We start from the raw sequence: 19,212 nt of genomic DNA, 5'->3' as shown, positions 1-19,212 counted from the left end.
CCCAGATCCCGTCCAGTATTCTCCAGTGTGATCCAGCGTAACTGGATTATGCCGGATTGGCATAAATCTAGCTATTTAGCCATTTCGTGGTGAAATACCTTACTTGTTCGGTGACATTCTTAACCCTTGTAATCAAACATTTCCAGCCACACACACAAGTGTAAGTAGGACACACATTCCTGATAAAACACAACGCTATCTTAAGCCCCCTAGCAAGGGATGAGGTTGTTGGCACTGCCAACCTGCAGAACCATTACACTGTGGAAAGGGCACCTGGCCTCCACCATACAAGGACAACATGGGCCTGTATCAGGTGCTGGCAAGGCTGATCGAGTTGCTGGCAACAATTCATGAGCAGTGGAGGATGGACCTGTCAGGATGGTTGTAAAGGTGCATCAGGGGAAGAGTCTAGCAGCACTGGCTCCTGGATAGGAACACAGGGGGATAAGCTATTGGTTGTAGAGATACAACTGTGTGCCTTACCTTGATGCAGGGGCTTTCCAGAGACTTCAAGTGTTTTTCCATTCTCCTTTCTAAGACAGCATCACTTTGCAATGTCAGGATATAACGGCTTGTGTCCTGCCACTCCACCAAGCCACACGTGAAGCATCCCTCCAGCCTGGAGTCTTCCTCTGATGGAAGGGCCTTCTCCACTGGAGGAAAGCTCCTTGGGCTGGAGGAAGGGGTCAGATTTGGCTGGCTGAAGCCCCTGACGACTCGGTTGCTCTTCTGCTCACATGGACAGAGACTGCTGCCATTTTTCCTACCCTCTGGTTCATCCTGATGGAATTCTTGCGGGGCCCAGCTCCTGTGTTCCCCAGCCCTTGATATGGCCTGCACGGATTTTCCTTTGTCAAGCTCAGAGCCCTCTGCATGCTTCAGAGTGATTCTTTTGGGGGAGAGAAAGCACATCTCGGGGTGGCTCTTCTAGAGATAGTACTCTACTGGTTCGAATCCCACTCCTGCCATGAGCTCAGTAGGTGGCCTTGGGTCAGCCTCTCCTCTCAGCCCCAGCTCCCCAGCTGCATTGTGGGGATAATAATAATACTGACTTTGTTCACCGCTCTGGGTGAGGCACTACTCTGTCTAGAAGTATTTATTTATTTATTTACTTACTTAAATTTATAGTCCGCCCTCCCCAACCAAGTGGGCTCAGGGTGGATCACAACAATTTAAAACACACTATACAATTCATCAGCAGTAGCCATTAAAAATATAAATAATACATATCATTCATTTAAAACATATATTAACACCATATAAATACAGCTATCAACAATAAAAACATAGCAGCACGTTATACATTCACCTATCACCGTCTATAGAGCAGATTACAGCGATCGTATAAAGATGTGAGATGACTTTGGGTGGGAGGGCACAGAATCTCAACCCCCCCCCCACTAGGGGGGAGGGGCACTGCCCAGCATCATCCATATGCCTGGCGAAACAGCTCCGTCTTGCAGGCCTGGCGAAATTATAACAAGTCCGGCCGGGCCCTGGTCTCGCAAGACAGAGTGTTCCACCAGGTTGGGGCCAGGGCCAAAAACGCCCTGGCCCTGGTCGATGCTAGGCAGGCCTCCCTAGGGCCAGGGATCTTTAACAGATGTTTGTCGCTCGAGCGAAGGGTCCTCTGGGGCTCATATGGGGAGAGGCGGTCCCGCAGGTACAACGGTTCCAGTCCACTTAGGGCTGTATAGGTTAGTACCAAAACCTTGAATCTGATTCGGTACTCCACCGGTAGTCAATGCAGCTGCCGAAGTATCAGTGTTATATGTTCCCATATTGGTGTTCTGGTAATAACTCGCGCCGCTGCATTCTGCACCAGTTGTAACCACCGGATCAGGCTCAAGGGAAGCCCAGCGTAGAGTGCTTTACAGTAGTCCAGTCTAGAGGTGACCATTGCTTGGACCACTGTAGTCAAGTAGTAGTAGTAGTAGTAGTAGTAGTAGTAGTAGTAGTAGTAGTAAAATTATCCAAAATACAATCAACAATAAGCAGAGGTCACATGTTATTATTGATTGCCCTTGCCAAGCTCATACAAGTTTCCACCAGAGACCTAAGAATCAACCAGATATTGGCATAATATGTACGCTGTTCCAAGTAGCGCCGTCTTTTGCAGTTCTGTAGGCGTTATGTCAGAAAGCTGCAGTTTTCCCATATGAATTGCAAAGTTTTTCGAGATGGTTCCAAGTGCCCCAATGACAATGGGGACTACTGTTGTATGCTTCATCCATAGTCCGGTGGTTTCTATTGCCAAATCTCTATATTTAATCATTTTTTTCTTATTCTTTTTCTTCGACTCTGGCATCCCCCGGAATTGCAATGTCGATTATCCAGACTTTTTGATTTTCCACGACTGTTATGTCTGGTGTATTATGTTCAAGGTGTCGATCAGTTTGAATTCTGAAATCCCACATGGTCTTGACGTTCATTTTCTAGCACCTTTTCCACCTGATGTTCCCATAAATTCTTTGGTACTGGCAAGTTATACTTTTTACACAATGACCAATGAATCAGCTTTGCGACCCTGTCATGTCTAGCTCTGTAATCTGTCTGTGCAATTTTGCTGCTTTCACAGATGTGGGACACAGTTTCATCTTTTTCCTGGCAAAGTCAACATTTTGGATTTTCGCTGATTTTCTGAATTTTGCCTTTCATAACATTCATTTGCAATGCTTGTTCTCGCGCTCCGAAGATCAAACCTTCAGTTTCTTTCTTGATTGTTCCCATCTTCAATCATGCCCTAGTTAGGCTGTTGTCACTTTTTCCTTCAACATTTTTTATATGTTACCCATGTAAGAGTTTGTTCTTCCAGCCATTTAATCTATTCTCAAACTGTTTCTTCTTGTATTCGGCCTTTCAGTTGTTTTTAATATATTTTCTGTTTTCACAGCCTGGAGTAATTTTTCTGTACTTCTGCTGATGTAATCATTCAGTCCTCTCTTTTTTTCTTCCACTGCCTGGTGTACTTGTAACAATCCTCTTCCACCAATTTTTCGTGGTAAATATAACCTGTTAACATCACTTTTCGGGTGTAAAGAGTGATGCATGTTCATTAATTTTTGTGTTTTTCGATCCAATTTTTCTAAATCACTTTGAGTCCAGTCTATTATTCCAGCTGGATATCTGATCACTGGAATCGCCCATGTACTTATGGCCTTGATTGTATTTCCACCATTTAATTCTGACTTCAGAATTTTTCGTACTCTCTTGATGTATTCTTTCTGAGTCAGTTCTTTTACTTTCACATGCAGTATGTTATCTAATTCTAATATTCCAAGAGATCTACTTGTGCATGAAATTTTTTTTAAAAAATGTGAATGTTGTTGGTGGAGGGAAGTGTTGGATTCACAGGAAAAGTAAACTGTGGTCTTTGGAGAATTAAAGGGGAGATAGAAACTTACTTAAGGTCAAAAAGGGGTATATTTTATTTTATTGTATTTTATTGGATTAGTATGGAGTTATAGTGTTATAGTAATAGGTACTTAAGGAACAGAATGTTACACATATATATGTATCTTTTTTTTAGTTAGTATATTTAGTAGTACTTATTATGTACTTACATAATTTTTATATTTTTAATTAAGATAAGTAATATAGTAAGTGTAGATAGTTAAGATGAGTAAAGAGATTTGATTAGTATGCATAACATAGATATATAGTATAGACTTTAAGAATCTATATGATATACTTTTTAGATTAAGTTGGGTATGGAAAACTGCTGGGAGTCACCAGAAAAGGGGGGGGGGAGGATGGGGAAAATGTTATGGGGTAGATAATGTTATTGATTTCTGTGTATGTTTGTGAACCCATCCAATAAATTTTTTTTAAAAAAAAAGAAAAAGAAAAGTAACCACAGTAGCAGCTCAGTACTGGAATGGGAGGAGTCTGAAAACAGCATTGGGGGTTAAGGCACACTACACATGAGGAGTAGTAAAGTTTTCTTTGCAAGTTAGAAGTCTGGTCAGAATGGATGGAGGTTGGTTTTGCAATTACATGCGTATTTTTGGAAAAAACCGCTCACGGTGTTCTGTTTGCAAACATGATTGTCTTTGCATCCTAAATCAGTCTGGATCTGTTGGATCACCAGGGCACTTGGGGGGCACATGGTGCGAGCGATCTCATGAGCTCCAGAAAGAAGTTCTTCAGCACATTCCAGTGTTCCAGGGATAGCATGCACACTCTCAGAGGGAGGTACGCAGGTGGGGTGTCTAGCAATGGATTCCCAAGGAAGGGACTGTACTTTTTTGTTGAATATGGAGTGGTGAGAAGCTGATGTCGAGGTTGCTCAAAGCTCAGCATGTAATGAATGACTCTCCAAAGGAGCTTTAATCGAAAAGCAGCAGACTCATTCTTCTCTGGCTCCAGCAGATCAGGACAGATTTCTGTCTCCCATCTGTTTATGGGTGAGTCGTGTATCCCATCACACAGGGCCGCTCTTACAGACCAACCTCAAGCTCAACATCCTCCTTGGCCAGATGATAGGACAAGCAGCTGCCACAGAAAGGCACTGCTGTCATCCCCGGGCACCTTTCTCCCATTCCAGCTGCTTCTGCTTCTATTGCTGATCCAGTAACCTGCCCCTGAAACTTTTGGGCAGGCGGCACCTACTTCTGCAAGCCTAGGATGTCTGTTGAAGCACAGGACGGCGTGCAGGGATTGGTTGGTTGGTGCTACACTGGACTAGAACATCTGGGTTTGCTAAGAGTACACAGAATCAAGACAGCCATCTGCAGCCAAGATGCCACTTGCAAATGAGTTACAGGAACTGTTGGAGTGGCTGGTTGCATGTTTTCATTATTTCAACCATGAATGTTCAGTTGTCTACATTTTCCACAGTATTACTGGTTATATCTCATCCTCCAAAAGCAAGCCACTGTGCCAAAAAAGGGCATTGCTTTCCTCTCATTCCATGGTGGAATGGTCCCTTCCTTGAATGTTTCTTGGAGTGACTGCCTTCCTCCAGCACTGGTTTTGGTACAGTTCCCTTGATCTTCTCTTCAGATAGCCTGCTGAAGATGGCCTCATTTCAGAAACGTGACTTACCATTTCCAAACATAGTTGCTCATCCACAGGTCAGAGATTTCATGTCAGTCCACAGCCTTTTGGAAAGCAGAGGCAGCCATGCAGAAGCACTAAAAGTCATAGTGGATGCTTAAGATGACTCTACCTTTAAGGACAAAGCTCAGCTTGGTGGTGTAACTGAGGACAATCCCAGATTGCAGCCATTCACTGGCTGGAGAAGTTCTGAGAATGTTGCCACAGCACTGAAACCAGTAACTGTCATGTCAGAAGACGTGTGATTTTCACATGCTTCACAGATGACCTGTGGGGGGGGGGGGGCAAGTGAGAGTGCAGCTATGAGTGGGTTAAACTTGAATTTTGTTGAAGCTGAAAACATAGCCTTTAGGGATGCTGGTTCAGCTCACGTTCTGTATGCCAGTTGCAGACAGAGTCCTGACTTTTCAATCATCGATCTGATAGTTTGTCAATCGTTTTGTGGGTGTTTGGTGGGTTGTTTCACTGTATTCCTTCCTAAACATGCAGTGCGGTGCACTGGGCTTTTCACGCAGCCCAATGAAATTCTACTACCCCCTCCGCTTGCTGCATAACTCATTCACTGAGCAGGCGATCATTTAAAAAGACAATCAGATCACTCCCAAATTATATGAACTGATAATCAATAAATGTTGTGTTTCAATAGACTCCTACCCTTTGATGTTCATTTAAATAGTCCTTATCAGCTGCTGAATCGGCAGCTGATTCTGAATCAGCAACATCTTTGCATATGCTCAGTTTTGGGAAAACCCAATACAAACCAATTTGGCAATCATGCATAGCTGCTTGGCACAGCCAAACAGATATGATCGGCTCATATCTGATTGCCAACTTCGAACATGATAAATTCGACAGTCAAGTGTGTTTGTGGCAAAATTCGCAGCATCCCTAATTCCCTTGTCATTCTTCCTCTTGTTAGAAACAGTTTACTACTTCAGAGATTCTAGACTTCTTTGTGTTCCAGTCTTGTATTATGAACTGCTTCAGAACTCAGCTGTGGAGGGAAAGAGAAAGGTAGCCTTGCTTGTGGGTGAAATTAAGGGCTGAAGAAGGGAGGGAGTGCTTAAAGAACCACTCAAGGAAAGCCACTTGGATGTTTTTCTTCTCTGCTCATCAAACATATCCATCTCTCCAGCACGGCAGCTTCCAGAAGGGAAACAATACCTCCAACAGGATTTGGCCAATTTGGACATGGCAAATCCCGCTACTGCAAACCACGGTTTGCAACGGTTTCATGCCATAATTACTGATTTTGGTGTGCAGACTGATAACCCATAGTTTGTCACTTTTAAAAAATGTGTACATTAATTTATTAACAGACTGTAACATATACAAAAGGAAAAAAGTACACATCGATAAAATGCGGGATATACATAAGTACACTGCTACCGACCATCTACTGACCATATCACTAATCCAAAACCTTCTATCCCATCTTCACCGATCTGCAAACTCGCTCATCATCAACTTATAATATCGATGCCTCCTCTAGTTACAGAATTACAGATTCCATTCTTTGTATTGCTCCTGACCATAAAAGGTCTATGTTACCGGTATCTCTGTTTTATTGATCTGTGGTTAATTTCACTAAAGTATAGATCTCTTTTACTTTCAACAACCAATCTTGTAGTTTAGGGGGGCGGGTTGTTTCCATTATCTGGCAAAAACCATTCTGGCAGTTGTAGTCATTTGAAGGGCGATTATCTGCTGATCTCTAGGTAAATTAGACAGATAGTTCAGCAGTAATACCTCTGGTTTCTGAGGGATTTGTACCTCCAATCCAATTAATATACTTTTGCTACTTGCTTCCAAAAGCTGGAAGCCCATATACATGTCCACCACATATGAAGGAAATCTGCTTCGTCTGCATTACAAAGCCAGCATGTGTCTGTATTGGTCTTATACATCCTTGCTAACCTTAGAGGGGTTAAATGCGACATATAAATCATTTTCAACAAGTTTTCTCTAAAAGAGAGACAAACTGTAAAGGTAGTGCTTTGAGTGAATCCATGCTGAATCGTTTTAAGATGTTCCCTATATTTTTTTGCCATCTACTTCAAAAGGTTTGATCAGGTTTGAGCATTGTTCTTAATATGCAAGAATATATACTAGAGATAATACCCTTATCATTTGCTAAAAGCAGTTCCTCAAATTCTGTTTTAGGCCTCAATATAACTCTTTTTTGTATCAGTTCTCATAGATACCCTCTAGCCTGAAGATATTTATATACTGAAATACTAGGGCCCAAAATATCTTTAATATCATTATGCAGTGTCACTTGGTTATCAACTAACAAGTTTCTATATTCATAGTTCATCACTTCTGACACCACACCAAACTACTATATGTATGTGTGTGCCATCAAGTCACAACCAACTTAGGGTGACCCCAGCAAGGGGTTTTCAAGGCAGGTGAGAAGCAAAGGTGGTCTACTTCCTCTGCAGAACCACCCCAAGGATGGTGGCCTCCCATCCAAATGCCGACCCTGCTTGGCTACCAAGATTCAACAAGATCATACTATACTCTGCCATTCCATCACACCGAACTGCTATACAGTTTCACAAACCTCAGTTTGGTGTGACATCTGTAGGGAGATATTGTCACCACTAGCAGGGCATTAGAGTTCCTTCTTTTAAGGACCTGTGCAGTGCCCAGGTGTTAAATAAAACAGAAGCCTTCTAAGTGCCACTGAACTGCAGCTCCCTCTTTCTTAAGCATTCAAATAAGATCTCTTGAGATTCAGATCTTTGCCTGAGTTTTTACACTGAATTTGACTTCCTGTACACCGATATAACCTACCCTGCACAGTTTACTCCATTTTTGTTTCAGCTCTGACTGACAAAAATAAACACCAGAGTATTTTACTAGATGAGAAGACACCTACAGCAACTTCTCAACAATGTCATAATCTTCAACATTTCTACTGCAGGGATCCTTTAGAGTCAACCATATCTCTTTTTTTCCAGTATCAATCAAAGGTTTGTACACACACAACCGTTGAGCTGCTACTCATTTGATAAACTGTCCAGACCCTTTCTCTTAAAGTTATGTGTATGGTTTACCAGTATCCAAACCTGCACCAGTTTGTCTTAGGGAAAATGAGACCCTTCCCATAGTTCACACAGGTAATGCTCTTGGAGATATTAGTGGGCTTGGGCTCGTGGACACCTCCCACTTTCTTTAGCACTCCTCCCAAACATCTGGACTTATCCCTTCTTTAAAGAAACAGGTCAGATGCCTGGCACTTGGGCAGGACTCCAGGCTGGCCCTTCTGCCCACCGCCAGCAAATCCTCGGGACCATCAACGTCCACTATGGCATTGGCAGCTCCCACTCACTGGGCGAAGAGCAGCGGGAAGCAGCCGATGACAACGAGGCATCGAAGGATACAGTGGGTGCAGCACCCAGGCCAGGTCAAGGCTGTCTCCAAACAAAGAGGAGGCCACACCCCATGGCAGTGTTAACGCCCATTGTGACAGGTGGTGGCTGATGCCTGCAGGCCCCCGCCCAACAGAGGCGATGTGGCAGTCCGAGGGAGAATGGGACATCGCAGCAGGCGCAGCCTCAGCAACACGGCTTCCCTCGTGCCGACTCTCACTTCTCTGAGGCTGGGAAAGTGGCGGGGAGGGAACCAGCCCTGCTGGCTGGTCCCGGCCATGCACAGGCAAGGCAGGAGCAGAGCCGGGTGGAGACGTGACCAGCGGGAATTCTGGCAAGGCCCATCTGAGGCTTGCCTCTAGGCTGAGCCCACGTGGCAGCTCATCTCCTGGGGGCAGGGCAGAGGGATTGGGGCTGGGAGGAAGCATAAATAGGTACGTCCACAATAGGCCAAAGAGGAGCACGGAGCTGCTGTTGAGAGTGCTGAGGGGCCAGAGCTAAACTACAAGGGCAGACTAAGGATCCTGGGTGACTTTACAACCCACCTCACACTTCCTTTCTGAGGCGTAGGACTCCCCAACAACAGGAGCACAGCATGATGGCAGATGAGGAGGAGGAAGCACCCACTGAAGAGGAATCTCACGTCATATAATTCAAATAGAGCATACATTTTTGTCTCCAATTCTGTGAGCTCTTCTTTGGAGCAAACTCGGTTCAATTACATTCTGACCAACATTCCGCTGAGAACTAAAGATTCCAGTCCCTCATTCTGAAGTCATCCCATTTTGCTAGGACTCTCGCAGTTTACATTTAGATGCCTTGAGGGCCTTGGCAAGCTGGTTATGTACACCAAATATGACATCTGGTACTCTTGCGCTGGAAAATGAATACCACTATGCCTTACCTTAAACCGTTCTGAGACACCTTCAGTGATGCTGATTGTGAACTCAGCTATTTTGGGAGCACGGAATTTCCCTTTCTTGCGGTCTGGTTCATATTCTGTTTTCGTCTTGACCACCACCTTTTCAAGGAACATTAACAAGAGAGAAATTAATAGCAAGATCATGGCAGCCAAATTCTTAGTTGTGGAAGAACGCATCAATCTGTCACCGGCAGCAGTAGCCAAGCGCTACACTGTGCACTGAATCTCACATCATGGCTGATTCCGCACACATTGGATAATGCACTTCCAATCCTCTTTACAGATCATTTGGAACAGATTTTTTTTTTGTGTGGAACAAAAAATCCACCTCAAACGATTGATAAAGTGCATTGAAAGTGCATTATCCAACATGTGCGTTATCAGCCCATACCCAGGAAGCTGCCCAAATCAGCATTCAACCACTTCTGTGGGGCATGAAAACCAAGTGCAGGTTCTACCAGGAAGTTTTCTTCTGTTTGCTTGGGAGAAGTTCCTGGGAGATGGAGCCACTGTTCTTCCCACCAGTTTTGTGTAATCAGTTACAGTACCTGCACTTCCTACTGTCGTTGCATTTGGACATGTTGAACTAAAAGCGTATCTGCAGGAGTGTTCACAAATCTCCCCCAAATCCTAAATCATTTTAGATGCATATATAGATGGATGTCCACAGGGAGGATGCTTGCCCCCATCCTAAATGTACTAATCTGTACTTATAACTAATCAGTCTAGTCCACAACCTTAGGAAACTTTCCACAGATACTCTTGCAAAGATCCCATCTCATTGTATTGTCGAAGGTTTTCACGGCCGGAGAACGACGGTTGTTGTGGGTTTTCCGGGCTGTATTGCCGTGGTCTTGGCATTGTAGTTCCTGACGTTTCGCCAGCAGCTGTGGCTGGCATCTTCAGAGGTATAGCACCAAAAGTCTTTTGGTGCTACACCTCTGAAGATGCCAGCCACAGCTGCTGGCGAAACGTCAGGAACTACAATGCCAAGACCACGGCAATACAGCCCGGAAAACCCACAACAGCCATCCCATCTCATTTCCCAGCTATCTCAAACTGTGCAGCTGAGGAATCTGATGTATTTACCTATCAAAGCCCTTAAACTGTTGCATTGTTTGACCACAGAAAGATCTAAAAGACTTAATATTTCAACCTCCACTGTACTAGTACTGGGATATGCTTCTACTATGCAGTTAGTGTAAACTGTCTGGCTTGGAGATTTCCATGGGCAAAGAAACTGTTTTTTAATTACTTGAATGTGCTCAGCTGGAAAAGACACCTAAATAAGCTATTACAGGCTTGTTGCATTTTAAGATTTCGTGGGAAATGGCATTGAAATCCATTTTCCAACATCAGAAAGCTGGATGGAGATTGCAGGTTATCCATCAGCTATTGAAGCAGAGCGATTAGGAAGTTACGCTATGGATCAAGCCATCCATGCTTCGAATATCACCTCAATCATGAACTTATTGGTGGCCTTTGGAAAGGTTTTCTCTCAGCTCAATTCCCTGCCCCCACCCCTAGCCACTAGCACTATCTCTGATATGGAAGATAATAATACTGGCCTACGTTACAGGACTGAAGTGCTTTGTTAATAAGCAGGGTTGTAGCCCTACAAGATTTCATTATTTCCCTAACCAAATCATCTGCACTGAGCAGAATTAGTCCCCCTCAACCATATGAGAAAGAGGCACAGTGGGCATCTTGTCAGAAATGTCCCATAACCAAAACAAGGCAATACCTTGATGCACCTACCCTCTCCTCACAGGTAAATTTTATTAAACACTAGATTGATACCCATGCTTCACTACGGTATTTAACTACTTTAAATCCAGTGACCACCTTTCTTCAACTGTCTGCAGTTTCCTTGACCTGATTTTTACCTCAGAACACAGAGTTCCACAGCTGACCAATCAGAGAGAGGGGAGCGCAAGCAGGCAGGAGCCTGCCAGCCACACAGGAAGATTGGCAACCCTCAGGAAATTTGAGGAGAAGACTGGGAGGTGCATTTTATCTCAGGATACATTCAGTGACTGTCAAAAGCAACTGCATACTGTTTAGATGTTGGGGGTGAGGATCAATCAGGCTGCATATGCAAATAACCTTGAAAGGCTGGCCCAATCAGGAAAGAGTGACTGAGCTGGCAGTGGGCAGGGACCCAAGCAAGCAGCAGCCTGCCATCCACACAGGGAAACTGTATCCCTTTGGGAAAACACATTTTATCCCTTTTTACCCCCTTAGGGGGCGAATTTCTTAAAATCCCTTCTTAGTGGGTGTTTATATCATGAAAGGAATGTTCTCCCCAAATTTCATGTTTCTAGGTCCAGGGGTTTGGGCTGGGTGTTGATGAGTCAGTCAGGACACTTGTCTTTATATATAGAGATTAAAATGCTCTTTTCCTGAATCACATGACTCTCCCCTCTTTAACCATTAGCTGACCACCTCCAAATACCACAGCCACGTTCAGAAATCTGAATATCTGAATAAACAATCCTACAATGGGTGTGAATGGCAAACACAAGTTATTTTAAAACACTTTTTTAGAATTCATTGTTGTTCTTTGCACAACTTCAGACTTTTTCAAACTACATCCAACTGACAGAATTTAGCTGAAGCATTCTTCTGAAGTGTGGCATTTGTGATTCTTCATGTGTCACTCCTACACTACAGCACCACCAATGACAAAGAAGCCTGTAATTAAAGACTGGTACATTTCTGGTTATTACACACCAGCAAAAGGCTTGTCAAGTTTGATGGGCAAGAAATTTCAAATTCAGTTCTTACCCCCAAACTCTGTCATCATGACCACCCCACACGCCTCTTACTTCACCCACTCATAAAATGAAGGAACTGGTGTAACTCATTCGTGTTCTACAAGGCCAGTAACAAATGCTAGCCAAAGGGCTATCATCTCAACAGGCCACAGCTGTATGTGTGGACTGCACACCTGTGGGGTACCTGATGGTGCACACCGAACTACACTCTCTCAGGGAGGAGGAGGGATTACAAGTTTTGTCCACACCATGATAGTTTTGTTCACCACACCAAGTTGATTTATTTACTTATTTTACAAAATCTATACCCTGCTTTCTGCCATCACAGGGACCACAGGTAGCTTGCAAATTAACAAATACATTAAAATTACATCATAAAAACCATTAAAACCAACAAACCATTAAAACCAACAAAAATAATTAAAATCAGAGGTAAAATATATACAAAAACATAAAAGTAACAATGAAACATTGGGCAGACAGGAGGGATCATTGAGGGAATACTAGGGAAACAAAAAAAGTCTTCACCTGCTGCCAGAAGATGGCAACAGACGGGGACAGACAAATCTCATTAGGCAGAGAGTTCCAAAGTTTGGGTGCCACTACCAAGAAGGCCCTTTCCCAAGTTGCCACCTGGCTAGTCTCAGAAGGCATGGGCACCTGCAGCAGGGCCTCCAAAGATAACCGCAGTGGTCAAGTCGTTTGTAAGGTATGAATAAAGCAATAACGTTCAAGGGCACTGCAAAGCTAAGCGGCTCATCCTGCTGGCTGCCCCTGGATCCCAGCGCTGTAAAAACCAGGCATGAACTTCACAGCCCCTACCCTGGGCTCAGTTTCCTGCTCATGCTAGAAAGGGATGAAATTCTTGAGAAAGATTAGAGATTAATAGCTTGGGACTTGATCTATGCTTCTAGATCCCAGTGGATGCTGGGCATCTTTTCTTTTTGAGACAAAGAAACAGGGGGAAAAAACATAGAGGCATACCCTGAAAAGTGAAAGTCATTCATAGCACCAATCCATAAATTTGAAAAGAGGTCACAGGGAAAGGCAAGTGGCCATTCACGGGAGTGAAAAAAAAGCCCGTTATTATTTTCAGAAAGCAAAGTAAAAGAGTGGCCAAATATCCCTGACTTCTGTTAGGATCCTTCTGTTGTTTGGTTCATGCAATACTCAGCTAGAACTTTATCTAGAGCCTGTGGAGCTACAGGCTCATTTGCAAAACCGAGCATAAGTATCAACGGTCTTAGGGCACCTGCTGTTAGCTGAAGTTCACTGCTGTTACCCTGAAATTATTATCCTGGTTTAAACAAACATGCAATTCTGTGAGAATTTTAGTCATGTACACTTGTATACTCTCAGATAATTTGAGTCATGTGATGAAAGACAACCAGTCTGGCACCGATTCTTGAATACTAGATGCCCATCTGCGAGTTCCATCTACAGGTTCCATCTACAGGTTCCATCTACAGGTTCCAGGGTTGGGGAAAAGAAGTGTTCAACAAAAACAATGAGCATAAAAATGACTTCAGGAGCCCCCCATGCATAGCAGCACTCTTCAGGGAACGAGACAAATGTCCTACTATGTTGCTATAACTTCTATTCCCTTATCATATTCTGGATTTCATAAGGAAATTAATAGAGTTTGTGGAGCATTTGTCTTTTGAGGAGCTTTTTGCCTATTCCACAGCTGCAGAATTTGAGCAGCTGGTGTGAGCATGTAAGTGTGGGTAAGGCAACCACTGGGTGGGCAAGTGTCACATTCATCGATGAACAAAAGCACAAAAAGCCACTGAAGCAAAGACCAGGTGGGTCCTACATCACAACAGCTACTGCTACCACCAACTTACTATCCATGGGTTTGGGGTTTGTATGTGATAAATTAGCATCCAAAGTTCTGTTCCTCACTATCGTCTGACATTTCTGAACATGCTAGTTCAAAAAGGCCTGTACAGACTCTAGATTTCCACCTGAGTGACATATAGATGTAGAAAGGTTTTAGTTTGCTATATATGTTGTGGTTTCCCCCAAAGGATCCTAAGATCTGTAGTTTAGTAAGGGCGCTGAACCTTCTCTAGCTTAGATCCCCCCTGCTTCCATTTTGTGGGTGAAATACAGTTCCCAGGGAATAGGTCTATCTAAGAAATCAGGTCAAATCTGCAGCACAGAGGTCCTAAGGACGCCTTTTGGGCACTAGAAACACGTGTCACTTCTGAGTGTTGTTTATCAGGTACTGAAACAGAATTCTCACACCATAATCAATGTGGGTTTTTTTTGGCTAAGCATTGTACAAACACAAGTGTCGGTTGTGAAAACAGCCTCCCCAGAAGCCCCAGGCAAGAAGCACAGAAGTCCCTTGTGGGACTCTTCTTTGTCTTAGACTAGAAAGCTAATGAGAAGCTGTGAGAGGAACTGTTTGTGTCCAGAGCATACTTTTCCCAGGGGTTGAACACACCCTGAAAAGAAGGGGTGTGTGTGTGAAAGCAGCACCCAGAACCAGCTAATTATTCTAGCCCAGGGATGCCTGGCTTGAAGCTCCAGTCAATTAAGATGGGGGTTGGAAGTTCATAAACCACTGAGACATGATATGATGAAAAACCAAACCTATACACTGTATTTTGTGGCCTGCGTGAGACTCAACAAAGACAAATTAATGTCATGTTCTGAGACAAGCATTCAAATTGTTACCTTCAACCTCTGTAGAAGGTACCTTTCACTGTTACCTTCACCATCTATCTCCAACTTTTAGCATGACAGAATCTGGATTTTCCGAGGTGGCTTAAGCCGGCAAGCTGGGAGTGCCGGAATCCCCGATTCTTTTGTTGCCGGCCACCAGCTGCGGCTGCGATTGTCTGAAGGGAGCCTACCTTGTCTGGAGGCGGAAACTGCAGCTGATTGACATCCAGGGGCGTGATCAAGGGGATGGTGTCGAATCCATCCTCCAAGAGGGGCTGCTTTGTGCTCTTCTCGCTGAAATTATTGCCCAGCTTCACCATGTTGAGTTGAGGGGGGCGGGGGGTCCTCCCGGCCGAAAGGGCGTCCTGGAGAGCGCACGGAGGCAAGACAGACAAAGGCCGGTCAGAGGCAGGCTCAGGCACACTGCGCCAAAAAGCGGCTGCTCAGCCCAGCCCAGCCCGTTCCTCGCAGGCAGGCAGGCTCGCGGATGGCGGCAGCAGGGCTGCCGGCGCAAAGCAAGCGGGGTGATGAGGTTGCCAACCTCCAGGTGGAGCCTGGCGATCTCCGGGAATTACAATTGCAGGGCCCGCTTCCCCTGGAGGAAATGGCTGCTTCGGAGGGTGGGCCGCATGGCATCATCCCCCCCCCCGGTCCTCCCAAGGTGCCACCTCCGGATCTTCCCAGCCCAGAGTCAGCAGCCCAGCAGCTCCCCGAGGGGAGCAGGGAGCTGCTGGAGCGGCGGCCGAAGCCCCCTCCGCCTCGCCCCCTCCCGGGCCTAGCCGCCCGCCCGCCTCCCTGCCTCCCGGGCGGCCCCCCGTCTCCCGCGCGCGGAGGCAGAAAGAGCGCGGCCGGCTGGCCTGCTCGCCCTCGCCCACCTGGCCTCCGGCTCTCCCGGCTCCTGCTGCCCGAGCGCGAAAGGCGGAGAGGGCGAAGGGGGGCGCGGGGCGCGGCGCGACTGGCAGCAGCGCAGCTCCTCCGGCGTGACGCAGCCGCCGCCTGCCTTCGCTCGCTCGCTCGGCCGCCTCCCCTCGCCCAGCACAAAGGCAGGCAGGCAGGCAGCAGGCAGGAGCCCCGGGAGGGAGCCGGGCGCGCGGCGTGCTGCAGGCGTGTGCAGCTGCGCGCACGTGAAGGGGCGGGCCGGGCTGGGCTGGGCGCGGCGGCCGCTTGGGGAGGCCGGGGCGGCTGTGGGCCTTGGGATTCGTCCCAGGCCCAAGGAAGGCGCCTCGGAGGCGAACCGGCCCGGATCCCCGCTCGAGCTCTCGTGCCTTTGTGCGGATGCAACTGGGCAGACCTCGCAGGCGGCGGGGGCGGCCTCGGTAGGATTGCCAGCCTCCAGGGGGTAGCTGGAGATCTCCCGGAATGACAACTTATCGCCGGGCCACAAAGATCGCTTCCTCTGGAGAAAAGGGCTGCTCTGGAGGGGGGACTCGAGGGCATCAGATCCTAATAAGGTTCCTCCTCTACCCAAACGCTGCTCTCTCCAGCTCCATCTGCCAAATCTCCAGGAATTTTCCAGCCTGGAACTGGCAACCCTAGGCCTTGGGGTCCTGCCGCCCTCCCACGAGCCCCCCGCTGGCCTGTGGTGAGGCTGGTGGGAGCCCAGGACGCTGTGTGTGTGTGTGTCCCCGTGTGTGTCCTCAGCCCCCTTCCTCAGCATGGTGTCTGGGGCAGCTGCCCCTGCTCAGAGGCCACGGAATGCGAGCAGTGCAGGTACAGTGGTCTGGTGAGTGGCTAAGAGGAGGTCCTGGGTTCGGTCCAAGCTCAGGAGAGGCTCTTAAGCGAGCTCCCCCATAGCCACAATCGGAACAAGGGGCGGGGTAGGAAAGTAGGAAAGTATCTGACAAAGGGAGCTTGACTCTCCAAAGCATATCGCGTGGAAACTCGTTGTCGGTCTGGAGGGGCTGCTGGCCCTGACCTGGATCACCCAGGCAAGCCCGATCTCATCAGATCTTGGAAGCTAAGCAGGGTCAGCTCTAGTTAGTAACTGGAAGAAAACCTCCAACTAGGACTAGAGTTGCTACACTGAGGCAGACAATAGCAAACCACCTCTGTTAGTCTTTTGCCTTGAAAACCCCAGCAGGGGTCGCCATAAGTCAGCTCTGGCTCGAAGGCACTTTCCACCACCACCCCCAAGGTGCTCCTGGGCTCGACTCTTGCTCATCTACTGCAGATCAACAGGACCACCCACCTGAAACTGGATACACTATTAGTGCCCCGATGGCAGCATTTTGAACTGCCTGAAGGCTCTCCCTAAATGCCAAGTGTTCGCAATTCTGAAAGCTCTGGGGAGCCTGCCCCCCCTCCCCAGGTGTCCAGTTCCCCAAGTTGCCCAGACGTGCTAGGAGGGAAGGCAAAGTTGCGCTTCCCATCTGCTTGCCAGGGCCGGTTCTCCAGCCAAGCCACCTAAGGAACAGTTCCGGCAGCACCAAGAGGAAGGCTCAACCCGTTTCCAGCCGACAGCAGCACAGGAAGCGACTGGCACAGATGGTGCCTTGTCTTGCTCCTCCTAACAAGGAGAGGATCTAATTTTGTGTGTGTGTGCACTGGCTGGGCTGGTGTGTGTGCATTAATGCTTGCATGTGTGCACCCATGAAATGAATGAAGCTGACTTAAAGCAGCTTAGGGACAAGCTACAAGGGACAAGTGACAACTGAAGGGCAAGTGAACAGACTCACCTGTATTCCTCCCTGTTCACTTGCACTCCACTTGATCACGTAGTGGAGCGCAAGTGGAGCACAAGTGAACAGGGAGGAATACAGGTGAGTCTGTTCACTTGCCCTTCAGGTGTCACTCGTCACTTGTAGCTTGGCTCTCAGGCCCTCAGTCTAGCCAAGTAACTTTTCAGGCAGTCGCTGTCCACGGTCCTGATCCTCTGTGCAGAGATGCCTGCATGTCAAGCAGCTGCAGGCTGTGCCGCTTTTCTTTCAATATGTCTCAGATGATCTATTCTATTCTCAGAGATATTCTGTTAGAGACTGATCTATTCTCACCCCCCCCCCCTTGCCTTCCTGGGCTGCTCCCATTTAGCTCCCTATAATTTAAATCAGTAAAAAAAAAAAGAGTCTCTTTTCCAAAAGAAGCACATCTCTATCAAGACCCTTCCCAGCTGGGATGTTATCACCATCCCTGAGGAGATGAGGAAGGGCAGCTTTGCCAGGCTTGTTTTGATTAGACAAATCCAGCCACGCTTTTTCCAATATATCTACAAAGAAGGCGGTACATTAAAGGAAGGAATCTCAGAAGACTTTCTAAACGAAATCACAAACTGCAACAGTATTTACATTTCTCAGATCTGGGCTAGTCTTTCCCAATAACAATATGTTGCACTTTGTAAAAAATGAAAGAAAGGAGGAGTCAGGCCCTACAGTGATTGGTTTTCAAAATAAAAGGTGATGAAATTCATGCCAGTCTCCAAAGCCACACATCCTGTGCTGTGGAAAGCTCTCGTTCTTACATCCAAAAATGCTCCCACGCACTCTTCATTATTGCTTTCCCTCTCTCAGGCCAAAGACCTGATGCTTAAAACACTAAACTCTGAAAATCTTCAGTCACTTCGCAACTGCTGCCTATGTGCCAGCGGGCCATTAAACGCACATCTCGGCATACTGCTTCTCCATGGAACCAGTTCACACGTAGCAGCTGCCAGTCCCCAACTGTGCAGTAAAAGAGGGCAGCTAATCGAGAGGAGTGGGTGGAAGCAAATAAAGACAGCTTGTTTCTGAGCTGTCAGAGGTTGGCTGACTTGATCCTTTGCCCTCCTGTGGGCCACATCAATGGTGTTGCATCAGTTTAGCCCAGGGAATTTCCACAGCAGCATATCTGTTTGTTGTTTTTTAAGTAAAGTTTTTATTTAAAAAGAAAAAATAATAACAATAGAAAGTGCATAAAAACTTACACAAGCACTACATTTGAATGAGATTTAAACTAACAGAAATATATATTCAAAGTATATAACAGCACAACTAAGTTATATGATAGCTACCTTCCCCTCTCCTAAGTTGCTTATACCCAGACTTTAATGTCAGTGATTTTTAATTAGTCATCTCTTTTGCATTTTATCTCTATAATATAATTACTTTAATTTATCTTAGTTTTAACCTAGATAATTGAAGAAATCTGTCCATTTTTTCCAGAATTCCGATATTGGTCTATTGTGCACATAGGAAGTTAATTAGCCATTGGTGCATATTCATACATCTTGTCTGTCCACTCAGGCATGTCAGGGCATGAATCTGTTTTCCATTTTGCTGCATATAGCACTCTTGTGGCTGTTGCCATGTACCAGAAGAGATCTCCCTGTTCTTTTGTAACATTATTCTGTAAAATATTTAATAGCATATTTTTCAGGTTCTACTCAAACCTGAATTTAAGAATCTTCTGCATCTCTTCATGCATATTTTTATCC

The 19,212-nt window shown here is 46.1% G+C and overlaps 1 protein-coding gene across 1 annotated transcript in view; it reads right to left on the bottom strand.

The window, feature by feature from the left end:
• The window catches only part of NSG1 (neuronal vesicle trafficking associated 1), a 33,453-nt gene extending 18,316 nt beyond the window's left edge, over positions 1-15,137 (bottom strand). The window contains exons 1-2 of the mRNA XM_054999548.1: positions 14,999-15,137; positions 9,340-9,456 (exon numbers count right to left, since the gene is read on the bottom strand). Coding sequence (XP_054855523.1) covers positions 9,340-9,456; positions 14,999-15,127 — 246 coding nt within the window. The 5' untranslated portion in view covers positions 15,128-15,137. The remainder of the gene's footprint in view (positions 1-9,339; positions 9,457-14,998) is intronic.
• Positions 15,138-19,212: the final 4,075 nt, after the last annotated feature.

The sequence above is a fragment of the Eublepharis macularius genome, chromosome 15 (assembly GCF_028583425.1).
Source record: "Eublepharis macularius isolate TG4126 chromosome 15, MPM_Emac_v1.0, whole genome shotgun sequence".
NCBI classification, from domain to species: domain Eukaryota; kingdom Metazoa; phylum Chordata; class Lepidosauria; order Squamata; family Eublepharidae; genus Eublepharis; species Eublepharis macularius.
Note: the sequence above shows the minus strand (reverse complement) of the source record. Positions and strands in the feature narration are given on the sequence as shown.